Here is a 14,375-nt window from a genome sequence, read left to right as displayed (position 1 = left end):
CCCACCACTGAGCTTCTCTGGGTCTTTCAAAGATGAAGGTGGATGGGATGGTGAGGGGCAGCAGAGAGGAAGGAGAGCAGCGTAAATGACCACTCAGATGCCGTTGGCAGTGGTTGACTGAGGGGCGAACAAGTCTGCAGCAAGGCCTTGCGGCCTTGCGGCTGGGAAGCCAGACAGCCCTCAGCTTAATTATACCTCCACTGCTTTTCAGCAAGGTACCCTGTCTTGGCCTCAGCTTCCTATATTGTAAGATGGGAATAAAACTAGCACCTCCCACACGGGGGGGGGGTTTGTATCACATAAACATAATCATGATGAATTCAGAAGTCAGGAGAGCCTCCTAGAATTTGAATCTTGGCTTCAAGATTCAGCAAGTGGTTTGATTAGATACAGAAGTGATTTGGGCGAGTCATTTAACCTCTAAGACTCACTTTTCTCATCTGATGCTGGGATGATGGTAGTCATCAAATATCATGGAGTGGCTTGAGAGGGCAAATGAGATAATCTCCATAAAGCTCACAGCACAGTTCCTCAAGACTCTCAGCTCCTTAAGAAGAGCTGTATTCATTTCTTGGATGGATGAACTTGTTCTTTGGCGACTGGGTAGGGGTTTGGTTGGGGCACTAGGTCATGGATAGCTAGCTTGTTAGCGAGAGCAAAGATATATGAGGAGCCACTGTCTGGGCAGGAATGAAATTCCTAGTCCTGCAGCCAGGCCCCTCAGCCCCAGGATACACATCAGTGACCTGCGGGGAATGACTGTCTAGCCTGGGAGTTAGGTCTGTTACAGAAAACCCTTTCCCTTTCCCAGCTCTGAGCTGGCCAAGCCTCGCTCCTTGAAAAAAGATGTTTTGAGCTCTTCTTCTGCCTCCAACCCTCCCCATCCCCCCGCCATCCCCCGCCCAGTGCATTTCTTCCCGCTTCCCAGTAACAAGCCCCAGCTTGGGCTCTCTGGGGAAAGACAGCTTCAGGCCCAGGGATATTTGTGCAGGGAGGAGGTGGAAGTAGTTTCAGGAGCTTGATTCATTACAGCAGCAATCTCCGTCAAACAGGTTCCTGCAACTTCTCGGAGGCCTCTTTGCTCCATTGTTCTAGAGAGCCAGACAGGCCTCCCCACAATCCTGGAAGGGGGCAGGTTAGGGGGAGGAAGCCCCCTGGAGTCTGGCCAGCAGGCTGCTGCTGATGGCGATTTCATCTCTGTTCACGTAACACCAGAGATCTGATTCTGTTTGATTATAGCCTGTATGTAAACTTTGGGCAACTGGCTTCCTTTGCTGTTTTCTCCTCCAGGGGCAGAAGGGTGGCCAGAATCTATGAAAAGAAGCTGGAACCATACTGGCATTTTTTTTTTGCTCAAACACTAGCTATCCTTGAAGAGTTTTCACATCTTTCCAAGTCAATGATGGGAAAATGGGACATAACTCAACATGCAAAAATGTTAATTAAGAAACGGGGAAGGAAGCGCTCAGATAATTTGGAGTAGAAATTTGATTTTGATACAATGGAATATTATTTGGCTCTAAAAAGGAATGAATTACTGATGCATGCTACATAATGGGTGAACCTTGAAAACATTATGCCAAGTGAAAGATGCCAGGCACAAAAGGCCATGTATGACGTGATTCCTTTTATATGAAATGTTCAGAATAGTTAAGTCCTTAGAGAGCGAAAATAAATTAGTGGTTGCCGGGGGCTGGGGAGAGGGCAGTGAGGAGTGACTGCTAACAGGTTTGGAATTTCCTTTTGAGGTGATGAAAATGTTCTGGAATTAGACAGAGATGATGGTTGCACAACTTTGCAAATAGACTAAAAGCAACTGAATCGCACACTTTAAAAGGGCGAATAATTTAGCATGTGGATTATATCTCAGTCTGTAAGAAGCTATAGAGGCTGAAGTACTACCAAAAAAAAAATTGGTCTGACAGTGATGTGTTGGGCTCAATGCTGAGCAGTTATCTGCCTGTCTAATCACCTCCTGACAGATATTTATTGAGTACTTCCTGTATGCCAAGGTGCAGTGCAAGGACCAGGAACACATGGAGGAACAAGACAATCTGTCTCTCCTTCATGACCTCTGTTTAGCTTCTCCAAGCCTTTGTTTCCTTGTCTGTCCAGATGAATGCACAACAGGCCGAGGTCCCAGGCAAATTCCATACAGTTCACATTACCTGGAGCAGTGGATCCCAAGACCACTGGTGCCAGAGAACTTTCTTCAGAGCTCCATGAAATTACAGGTTCCTGAAGGTGCTGTTGGTCGGCCTGAGCTGGCTTTGGTGCTTGTGGTTCTCTGCACTGTCAGGTTTGGAAACCCCTGCCCAGGCCATCCCACTCAAGGCCTGAGCACCATCGTAAATGAAGTTCCCTGCCTTCCCTGGTTGCATTCTGCATTGTCCCAGGCCTCCCACTTCAGAATCTCCACTGACAGTTTCCCTTCAGGGACTCTTTATCTCACAGAGCACAGCCAAAGGGACCCAGCATCTTGCCACCTGCAAAATTTTCCCAGCACTTCACTCTCCCCTGATGTTAAACAGAGTGAAGCCAGAAAAAAGTTGTCCAAGTTCCAAAATAAAACAAAGTTACTCATTCATTTATAGGGTCATTTGCACTTTAGAAATTAGCTGCCTGTTTGGCCCAGTTCTCATTATTTGGGGGAATATTTTCTACTAAGTTTCCTACACACAGAGAATATTTTACACACCAAAGAGTACCTTTGTTGTTATTTATATAGCCTAGGCCACAAAATTGGCAAATAAACTTTAAGGTGAACAGAAGTCCACACACACACACACACACACACACACACACACACACACACGCACACACACACGCACATGCTCTCTGTAAAGTTGGATGTTTTTATATCCTTCTTAGTGTGTCTTCCTAGTTTAGGCAGCTAAGCAGAATAAGGTTCTGATCTATCCACATCTCTTTTCTCAGCTGTGTGCACAAATGTGTCCTACTTAACAGAGGACCACCAGGGGGTGTCCAACATCTTGTGGTCACGTTGTAGTGGGGAAGTGAAGGAAGAGAAAGGATGAGGGCTGACAAAGGTGAGAGGTCAGTTCTTGCTTAAGGTGTGAAAGAGTAGGTTGGGGGTTTCCTACCTGGGTCGCTTCTCTCTGCAAAGGCCACAATGTGGATGCCATTCAAATCATCTTCCTGTGGGAGGAAAGAATCAAAGGTCACACTCCCTGGGGAGAGATACAGCAGATTGAGTGGAGGACAGACTCAGAGGCTGGAATGGAAATGGAAGGCAGGGGAGGCGGTGACGCAGGAGCGGACACACAGAGCGGGGCGCATGTTAAGGAAAAGAACATTGATGAGCCACTGGGAGGAATGTAGGGCATTTGATAAACGGATTTGTGAGACAGGAAGAAGACACCCACTGCACACATGACATTAGCACTGAATGGGCCTCACTCCTGTGGTCTGGTGGGTCCAGGAGAGCAGCGGTAAAAGACAAAACAAGAAAAAATGTGAGTCTTGCTCATCAGGAGCTTTGAAGACAAGTGCTGTGAATGTCACTCAGTGAATGCGGTTGTCAGTCTGCTTCAAGAATTCACCACCAGCAAATGTAAGCACTGATATACCAGATTATGGAAACTCCTGCATGCTCATCACACATCCTGAAACTGTCCCCCAGCAGGCAGCAGACAGGAATCTTTGAGGCAAGCTACCATGTGGGTCTGTTCCATTCACATGGGATTCTTACACCAGGGTAGTGCCTCTCTGTGAAGAAACCTCTCACTGAAGAGCAGGTGCTGTCAGCAGGGGCGTCTTGCTGCCTGTGACTTCCAGGTTGTTTGCATGGGGTCCTTTCTGCCCTGGAACCAAAGCTTGCTGCAGTGCATGTCTACAGGAGGAGACTGGAATTGGGACTAGGGAAGGTTGTGACAGTGACAGGCAGGTGTGACTGTGGAGGCCTGGACAAGGCCAAAAATCTAGAAAGAGTTTTTCCTATCTATGGACAAGCAAGAGACAATACATATATCCACACAGAAAGGACCATATGCCTTGTGTGTCCTTTGCATCGGTTATTCCTGCAGAAGGAAGAGGAGCAGCTTGGAGGGGTCTCTGTTATAAGAAATGTGATCCTCAAGAGACCTGGAGTGGAAGATGTGTGGGAACAAGGCACCAGGGACAGATCTGAATGAATACTGACTGTCACTGACGCAGGGATTCATTGGGCCGCCTGTGTGTCATGTCAGAATCATCCCATGGAAAGACTCCAGGCATCTCAACCCGCCCATGATCCCTGTTTCCATTTCAATTGATTTTAATGCTGCTGCAATCCTATCTAAATGCTAATTTTTTCCCTTTGAGTTTGGAATGGACAAAACCTCCCCAAACTCTGAGAGATTAAATGGAAAATATTTTTATTAAAAACAAGAGAGTGGGTGCTTCCTTGGACAGATTCTCTGGGGAATTGAATTTTACAGATGTGTGTGTGTGTGTGTGTGTGTGTGTGTGTGTGTGTGCGCGCGCACACAGGTTTATTACACAAATCTGACAGCAACCAGAAGCGAGTCTGAGGCTGCACTGTTTTACATTTGCTATTATCTCCAAACAGAATATCCTGATCAGTTCTCATTAGGCTGCCTGTGCTTCTGTCTCCCACCATCAGCTGGAAGTGAGCAGTGTTAACTCTGTGGAGCAGGCTTCATTTCTGTGTGCCCATCTAGAATGCATTTGGAAATTGGTTTTAGAGTTAAGAATCCATATTTGTTTGCTAAGAGGCTGCTCATAGTATGGCTGTCACTCCCGAGCCTAAGCTGGTCCCTGGATGGAGAGCTGTAGCCAAGAAAAAGAAACCCTCTCTTTGTGAGTCTCAAAGATTCAGCACACAAATCTCTACTGAACACCTGCAAAGAAGCAGGCACATGCTCGCTGCCTGGTATTTTCAGTAATAACTCACAGACCAAGGAATCCATGGGCAAGCCTGAAGGTCGGGCTCCTCAGAGAGAGTCCTATGTGCAGGCGTGAGGACAGATTGGACTGGCTGACAGAGGCCGCCCAGGGGCTTCCTCTGAGCACCACAGCCTTCGCTGCCCAGGTCACCCATGTGGTTTTCTGATCACATTGCCTTGGACATTATCTTTGTAACTGCCTGACTCTTCTCTTCTCAACCAGATGGCAAGTTCTCTGAGGAAAGGGATTTCGCCTTAAAATAGCAATGATGACTAAAATGGCAACAACCATATCAGCCATTTGCCCCTCTGTGTTTCAGTACTTTGTATGTGCATTATTTCTAAATCTCAAGTGAAATTCTAATTCCTATTTAATTTTAAAAAATTGAAATGACTTACCTAAGAGCCAGAGTTAATACATGACTGAACTGAGATTCAAGCCAGTTCTGTCTGGTCACAAAGCTCATGGTTTCTTTCTCACTGGAAAGGTCCAGAACAAGCTACTATGGCACAAAAATTATTTGGGGCTGAAGGCATATGAATTCTTGAAATTCCTCACTGGCCTGGAAGCAGAGCGTCCCCAAAGAACTCAACTGTCATAAATCCCCTTCCCTGGAAGCGACTCTGATCTTCTCTTAGACAGACATTATCACAAAACTATCAAATCTCCCACCTGTTATCCTAAGGGCCCATTTATCTTTCCAAAAAGACATTTGTTTTTTCAATGTGTCCTTTCCCCTCCCCTCACCCTTTCCAAGAAGTAATTTTTCTCCAGAGGGCCCCTCTGCCCTTCCTCATCTCCAACTAAAATGGCATATAAACCTCTTCTAGAGTCACATTTCCTGGTGAACTCCCGAGCATGAGTAGGTTATTTAATCTGTTTTTTTTCCTCATGCTAATCTGTCGTTTGTCAGTTTAATTTGCAGGTCTTCAATACTAAACCTAAGAGGGTAGAGGCAAACAATTTCCTCCTTAACATCACCAACAGCAGCAGAATAGGCTCCATGAATCTATTGTCCCCTGCAGGATTTGCAGAAGATGTTGCAAACTCAGGTCAGTGGCTCTTACTTGAGTTAAAAGAAGCTGATAAAGGGCCTTTATATCAAGTGACTGTGCCCCAGGTCCCAAAAGATCTGGAGATTTGAGAGTTGATTTGGTGAATATTTCCCTCTGAATTCCCTAGCACTTTGTCCGTCTGTCATAGCAGTGAGCATGGCGAACTAGCGTTATATGTTTTGAGACTTCCATTTGCTCAACTGTGAACTAAAGACAGGATAGCAGTGTTCATTTTTATAGCCTCCATTCTTAACATGATGTAACAGGTTCTCACTGATGCCTATCAACTTAAAAAAAGGATATGGTAATACAAATCCTACATACTAGTTGAAGAAAATTAGAAAATAATAGATGCCAAGAAGAAAACTTCAAATACCCACCAACCAGATATATTACCACTGCTCCTATTTTGCTTTATTTCCCTCCAGTCTCTGTTGAGTATTTGTTTTCATGTTGAATGAAAAGTCGCAAAGAAAAAAGTAAACACACTTAAAACTAGCAGACTCCCTGGTGCAACAGAATGTCCTAGGGGCTCATCTGGAGGTTTCTAGCCTCCTCTTGGAACTACTTTGCTATTGCAACAGAGAGAGGATTTTTTTAGAAGGAATTGCTGACTACCATCCCTGTGGGCTTTTGCACAGGACTCTGGCTGACCGCTTGTCAGGATGGAAGGCAATTGGAATGTGGAGTCTTGAAGGGGAAGGAGACTTCGACGCTGGGTCTGGACCACCCTGTCCCGCCTTGACATTCTTTGAATATTTTAAATAAATCAGTAGCTATCCAATTTCCACACACGGAAAATGTTACTAGATACCAATTTCTTCAGTAATATAAATTATGTGTTTTATGGTTTTCTGCTTTAAAAACCTGCTTTTAATTGGGGAGCAATAATGGTCAATAGTTGCTTCAGCCCTACCTGATTTTCCTATCTTATTTAAATATTTTTCAATTTCTGGAGAAGTGGGTGGTGAAGATTAAGGACTTCTAAGTTCACTAACTGGCCACTCTCCCCAACATCTGCGAGTGAAGCTGCTGTGGCCAAGTGGCCCTCGGAGGTGCTGCTCTTCGGAGCTGAGCCCTCCGAGGTAGGCGAAGGTGAATGGGGAAGGCGTATGGGGAGGAGCTCCTTCTGACGGACTGATTTCTGCTTTTTCTTTTTAAGGATGTGAAGATGATGCTGGAGGGCCTGTACTGCCTTCCCTTCCTGGCTGGAGACTTGGGTGAGGGGCTGCTTAGGTCTGGTTAGGTCTCTGGGGAAGTCATGTGGGTATTCATGACGGGCTGTTGGAAAGGAGGAAGCCAGTCTAGTTGCCTTTTCTCTGCCACGTTAAATTTAATACATAGCCCTTTCCTAATTAGAAAACAAATGAATATGTAGTAATGTGGAAAATAATGAGCCATCATTTTTATTTTATATTACAGCAAAAGGCTGCACTTATCTTATTAATTAAGTGAAAAGAAAGCAGAAAATGAGTTCCAGTGAAGCCAGGCAGCGAACAGTTTCTGAACATCTGCCTCTAACATGGCAAGAACGAGTATTTCTGCAGGACAGTGTGGGGTGTTAGGGTGCCTGTCAGGAGGTGGCAGCCATAGGCTCTCCCACTGTGGCGTGTGGTGGTCTTGGGAGTGATTCTGCTGTGTCAGTGAGGAAAGGCCTCAGAGAAGGGGTCTACAGGTTTGTAGTCTCTCCCTTCAAGAGCCGAGATCACAAGATATGTCTTCTGGGTGAAGGAAATAAGAGGAAGAACCAAGAATAAAGATAAAGCAAGACAGATAGTAATAATCTCTCTCAACTGAAAATGGTAGTAGCCCTTGTCATGAAAGACTAAGAACCTATTCCAGAGGATAGGCAACTAAGAAAAATAGCAGCGAAATGCAAGTATGTGATCCAGGATTGAGTGCTGGGCCAGGAAAAAAATGTTTTCTCCTGTTATAAAATGTTAGTGGGATAATCGGTCAATCTGAATAGGGTCCATAGATGAAATAGTAGAGTTGTATTAATATCCTGATATTGACAAGTGTAATTAAAGCAAAGGTGGTAAAATGCTAACATTTGGGGAATCTTGGTAAAAAGATCATGGGATCCTTTGCACTGATTTTTAAAATCTGAAATTATTTTAAGTAAAATGTCAAAATAGTTTCAAAGTATTTTTAAAGCACTGTTACACACATTAGTTATTTTTAGATCTAGTACCAAGACCTTTTAAAGGTTAAATTTTGAAAGGTTTAAATGTTAGTAAAGTATGTTTCTACTGTGCTGTGTTGTTCTTAAACAGCCCACTCCTCTGGATTGGATTGTTTGCCCTTCAGTGTCTTATGAAGTGTTTGTTTTACCTTCAGACATCCAAATAAGTCACATATCAGCAAAACAAAGTGTCACGTTACTCCATCATTCTGTACATCTGCCACCTGAGACTGAACTAAAGAATTGATACATAAATAAATGCTTCTACATTAATTCCTTTCTCCTTCACTCCAACCCCTGCCAAAATGGTGCCGTACGGGACGTGGCCCACTCTCGGGAAGGATGGAAGGATGCTGGAGAGAACATGAGATTTGGCTCCAGATGGTTTAAATTTAAGTCCCAAGAGCTATGCTTATTAGATATGTATCCTTGAATAATTAACTTAATCCATGTGATAGTTGCCCCATGTAAAATGGGGCTAACATAATAATATTTGTTCTACATTATTTTCTAGAACTGTTGAGAGAGCCAAGTAAAAGGATACATGAAATCCTTTAAAAAATGCTACACACAGACTTTGGTTATTTACAGAATTCTGTATGAAGCTGAGGTGGGGTGGGAGGTTGCATCTGCATGGGCCTCTTTCTAAAACTATCTGACCCACCTGACATACTGTCTATGACAAACCTGGGAAACAATCTGACACAGTACTTCCCAGGGCCTTGATCTGATGTTTATAAAAACAGCTACCATTCATTAATCAAGTATCTACCATGTTCTGGAATCTTCACACCACTCATTCTTAGCCCTGATTTTAGATGCAGAAATTAAAGCTCAGAAAGATCACATGCATCAATGCACGATGCAAAGCTACTAGGTGGCCGATTCTGGCCTTGAGCCCAAGTCTCTGTGACTCCAGAGCCTGAGCATCTTCCACTATGTTACCCTGGGTCACTGGTGGCCACTAAACAGGAGCCAGTAGCACTGTGGGAAATGAACATAGAGATAGAGGAATTTTGCCTAGTGGGTAGTACCAACGAGGTGTATATTGGATCTATGGAGAACTGTTTTAATTGAGCATGATGTCCACATTTCAAATACTCCACCATCCAGCATTCACCTCAGCAAAATAAAACTTGGTTTGAGTTTTGGGACTCAAAGGGATACTCCTCTTGGGGAACATGCCAGTCTCTACAAGGAAGGAAGAGTTTGCCACTTTCTTACCCATATTTCAAACATATCTTCTGGGCGCAGGCGACGTAGGGTGGGTCTGGAAAAAAAAAGATGAGCTTCCTTGAGTAGGGACTGCACTTCCTTGAGCAGGGAACTTCACTTCCTGAGCAGGGACTGCACTTCCTTGAGTAAGGACTGCACTTCCTTGAGCAGGGACTACACTTCCTTGAGTAGGGAGGACACTTCCTTGAGCAGGGACTGCACTCCCTTGAGCAGGGACTGCACTTCCTTGAGTAGAGACCCAGCAGACTCAGCACAGTGAAATGTAAGATGAGATGGTGGTTGGTTTACAAGAGCATGAAGATAGAGCTGTTCTACTTGGCGGGGTCACACAGAGAGCCGGGCCTAAAGCTCTCAGCCTTTTCATAGACCCATTTGATTCAAGGATCATACAGTCAATTACAAACAAAGGGTCCGAGGGCACAGAGCCAGCTCATTGCCAGGGCAAGAAGTGATTTCTCTCATCACAGACAGGCACCACCCCTGAGAGTCCAGAGCAGGCCCAGAATGGGAGACCTGGAGATAAAACAAGACTTCTTTGTTCCCTAGCCCAGAGCTGCAGTTACTCTAGCGTCAGGGTCACCCATCAGAAGCCCTCTGGGGTGTTCGGAGGAGCAGGGAGGATCTATATTCTGCTTGTGGTTTTCTTTCTTTCTGAATGGCAAACGTTGCTAGACACGTTGATATTTGCTCCTCCAAGGGCTGCCTTCCTTGGGAGACCAGACCTGACCTGTGATGGGGTCATGGTGCTCCGGGTCCAATGAGCACATGTGAGCATGTGCCAGGGAGGATGGGGGACAAGGCACTACTATTTCCCCCCCACTGACCCCCACCACTGGGTTTCATGTTCTGGGACATGTTTTCATGTCCCTCTCAAGAGCAGGGTCAGCAAACTATAGCTGGTAGCCCAAATCTAGCCAGTGTCTCTGTTTTTATAAATAAGCTTTATTGGGAACACAGCCATATCCATTTATTTACATATTGTCTATGGCTGATTTCACACTGCAATAGCAGAGTTGAGTAGTTGCAATGGAGATCATCTGGCCTGCAGGAACTGAAATATTTACTCTCTAGCCCCTTACAAAAACGTTTACAGATTCATGCTAGAAATACTCTAAGTGATATCAAATATTCCTCTCCCAGAAGCTCTACATATAGAATTTGCATTCCTTGGTTAAGCTACTTAACTATTCTGAGCCCAGTTCCTTGACTTGTAAAGCTGAGATAATAAAAATTCCCCCATAGTGTTGAATACTAGATGAAATAGTTTCCATAAGCACCTAGCTTGGTACTTGGCATATAGGGGGTTGTCACTAAGTCAGTATTGTTATTATTGGAGGATTTTACTTACATCTTAATCTGACTTTGAGGGCCTTTGCTGACTATGAGGAGGTGGCTCGACCTGACTGTGAGAGTAGTCCCCTATGCTCCCTATGGCAGCTTCCCAGCCACTAATCAACCACCAGCAAAGCCAACAAAGCCAAGTTAGTTCCACTGGGATAGAAGCTCCAGGTCATTGGAGGGGTGTGAAATGTCAGGACTGGGAGGCTCCTCTCCATTCCCCTGACTGTGTCCCCTCCCACCCCGTGATGCCATCTGGGGCACCTTTGATGCTCCTTCACAAACTCCACGAGCTCCTCTTCTGTGTAAGGTTTGTTGGGGATGGCCATGGGCTCGTCCATAAATGGCTCATAGAAGTCAACCTCATTCATCTTCAAGGACAATTTCTTTGCAACCTGTAACAATTAGAAAGACGACAGTACTTTCCTTGAGTGCTTGAATAGCAGTGGGTTGTCCATCTATGAGGAGTGTGTGTGTTCTCTGGCAAAGATATGAAAGTGTATGTAGTTTTCACGTAATCTTGGAGTGACAGGAACCTTTGCCTAAGGCCTGGCTGGACAGATAGGGAGGTGAAAACCTACCTGGCAAAGGAATGAAAATCGGGGAATCTAATCCTACAATCGTCAGCACTCCACTGTATTTGCCAGTGCTAGAGCAGGACGCAAATGTCAACAGAGCATGCTCAGCCTCCTGGGCTGTATAGATTCAACTGGACCAACTCCAAGAGAACAGGCAATGGACAGAAACCATTAGTCACACCAGTAGTCAGAATCAGATGCCAACCCACTAATCTGTCTTCGATCAGCTCATAAAGCCTAATTGCTATTTAGGCTGAAGCACTGGCCCTAGGGTTATCTCTCAGAACTGGGCTTGTTTGATGGTTTCCCAGGCCCTGGGAACTGTCCACTCTACCAGGCCGGCCATCCTGGTTTGTCCAGAGTGGAAAGGTCTCCCGGGATGCAGACCTTCAGTGCTAACACTGGGAGAGTACCCAGCAAGCCAGGATGATTGCTCTCCCTATGCCAGATAAAAAGCTCAGGGAGCCAGCCAATAACCTGGGAGACATCTGCTCTCTTGATTAAAGTGGCCACTGGTCTTTTGTCAGGGCAGAATGGCTGCTGTGATCGCCTGCAGAGCTGCTGAACTCAGACCTCTTTCTGTGAAATGATCTGAGAGGCCTGGAATGTGCAATGCTCTGTAGAAAACCAAATGCCATTCTTTTCTAGTTCAGAGCTATGGTCCAAGAAAGTGCAGGATTGAACAGTGGTTCCCTTGAAACTAAAGAGGAATTGCCTAAGAGCTGATGCCCTGCGGTGGTAACCAAGGGCACAGAGGCCCAGGGCAGCCATGACTAACTGCAGAGGGGGAGGAACTGGGTGTTGCATAAGCTGTTACACAAGGAGGTCCTTTCTGAGCAAACACTGGGATCCTTCTGGCTTTTGTCATCAATTGCTATTAATTCCAGGTCACTGTATTCCAAGACATTTCTTACAGTACTTAAGGGGAAGAAATTCCAGCATCCTACACAGAGCTAAAGAACACTGTCCATGTTAAGAGCTACAGTCAGTCAAAGGAAATTTTGTGGTCGTGATTTTGTTTTAAGGGACAAGGAAGTGTGGGGTTTTTTTTTTTCCTTACTTTTTTTTTTTTCCTTTTCTACAGGAAGGGGGCTGGTATGGATGATGCGGTGGGGAGCTCTGGGGTGATATGGCAACTGTACCCCCAGTGTCTGGGTTTACACATGGTCTTTGCAAGCTGGCCACATCATAGAATGGCATGAAAATGGCATTGGGTTCTGATTTCCTGAGTTCACTTACTATGTATTTTTGTAATCAGGAAACTTCATATATGAAGTGGGAAGTGACTGGATGAATGAAACAGTAATAATAGCAGGTACATGGAGAGTTTACTATATGCCAGGTACTGCTGCCGTGTTTTAGGTTGATTTTAGGAATCCTCACTTGAATTGTAAGAGGTAAGAACCATTATTATACTTATTTTACAAATGATGAACCTGAGGCCTAATTTGAGCATGCGATTTGCCAAGATTGTATGTCTTGAGGGGACAGAGCCCAAAATCAAGCCCAGACAGTGGAGTGTTCTAAACTGCCTGTGTGCCTCTATTCCAACTTCCCTTTCATTTGAAAATTACCTTCTCCTTGACATTGTACAGAAAGGAATCTATATCCCTATAAATATTACACTGGCACTGCACCTGTCTGAGTGAGCTGTTTCCTCGTTCTTCTCATCACATGCTTGAGTCAGTTCACTCCCACCACAGTCTGCTGTCAGGAAGGCTTCCTGAAGGTGAGAAGGCACTCACCAGAGCCACCATCACAGTGAACACTGCAGGTGTACCTGCACATGTGAGTGTGTGTGCAAGTGTGTGTGTGTTGGTCTCTGGGCTTGGATGGCAGTGTCTGGGTCCTCAGTGTTGAGATCATGAAAGTAAAGTTGGATTGTGATGTTCCCAACAAAAAAGTTAAGTCTTGGGAACCCTGGACGAACTGTTACAGAGGCCTGTTTGTTATATCCCCACCACTGCCACAGATGCCCTCATCTTGTGTCTTAGAGAATCCCTTTATTTCACCCTTTTAATTATATCTTGGATGGTAAGGACTGAAGGAGGTTTGATTGATTAAGGCATTGATTCATTCATTTATTCAGTAAAGATTTAGTGGGGTCTTAGAATGAGGTCTTCTGTGCTATTTTTGTGGGGTTTTTTTTTTGACTAGTTGGAAAAGATTTTGCCAAAGACAAAACTACAATGGCCAGTTTCCTGACATTTGCATGAGTATGAATTTTGATACAGATGTTTTTTCTACAAGTTAGCAATGCATTTTGGTTGTTGCAAATGAAACTCAGGCCTTCTTAACGTCTATCTTCTTCATCAATTTTGTTTAGAAAAGCACAGCTTCTTTTGGCCCCAGAAAAGAACAGGCCAGTGGGAGGTGACATGGAATAATTAGAACTGACATTTTTCAAGCTGTAAGGGGTAGTAGGGTAGACATCACTCTTAGCCCCCTGACTCTCTCTTGCTCCATTTGCTTCAGAGAGGTTAGGCCTTCATGTGGCTTGACTTAGGATCAGGATCCACAGATCAGTGCTAGTCCTAGACCTGTGTGCTAGGTAAAATCCTACAGGGAGCTTTTTGCAAATACATATTCCTGGGCCTGGTTATAAGCCTAAGAAATCCAAATTTATAGGTGTGGGGACCAGGAATCCATGGTTTTAAGAGCTCTTTGGGGGATACCAATATGGACAGTGGTTGGAAACTACTACCTCCTAAACCTATATCAGCAGCCCTGACATCTTGCCCTTTTTAGAGTTCTACAACTCATGTAATATATTTAATATAATGTATTTATTGGTTTATTTACTTTCTGTCTTCTCATCTTCTCTTCCCACTGGCCATGCCCATATACTAAATTCTAAATTCTACAAGGGCAGCAATCTGTTTTGCTCCATGCTGTGTGCATAGCATCTAGAAGAATCCCTGACACATAAAAGTCACCCAATAAAAGCTTGCTGAGTGAGTGGATGAATGAGTGACAGACACCTCCAGGTGAATGTCTTCGCAACTTGTAGGAAGTAGCACTCACCACCTCATCTATGGTCCTCAACAGATTCCTCTTCCTAGGTTCCTATGTTTT

General features: G+C 44.7%; 1 protein-coding gene across 2 annotated transcripts in view; it reads right to left on the bottom strand.

Annotated features, from left to right (window-relative positions):
• CASQ2 (calsequestrin 2) overlaps nucleotides 1–14,375 on the bottom strand; it is a 63,308-nt gene that overhangs the window by 13,235 nt on the left and 35,698 nt on the right. Inside the window, exons 6-8 of one of the 2 annotated variants that reach the window (XM_036895324.2) lie at nucleotides 10,987–11,117; nucleotides 9,373–9,418; nucleotides 3,105–3,159 (exon numbers count right to left, since the gene is read on the bottom strand). In XM_036895324.2, the coding sequence (XP_036751219.1) occupies nucleotides 3,105–3,159; nucleotides 9,373–9,418; nucleotides 10,987–11,117 (232 nt within the window). The remainder of the gene's footprint in view (nucleotides 1–3,104; nucleotides 3,160–9,372; nucleotides 9,419–10,986; nucleotides 11,118–14,375) is intronic. The other variant, XM_036895326.2, reaches the window with a different exon arrangement.

Source organism: Manis pentadactyla, chromosome 4 (genome assembly GCF_030020395.1).
Source record: "Manis pentadactyla isolate mManPen7 chromosome 4, mManPen7.hap1, whole genome shotgun sequence".
Lineage (NCBI taxonomy): Eukaryota > Metazoa > Chordata > Mammalia > Pholidota > Manidae > Manis > Manis pentadactyla.
This window is presented reverse-complemented; position numbering and strand designations above follow the sequence as displayed.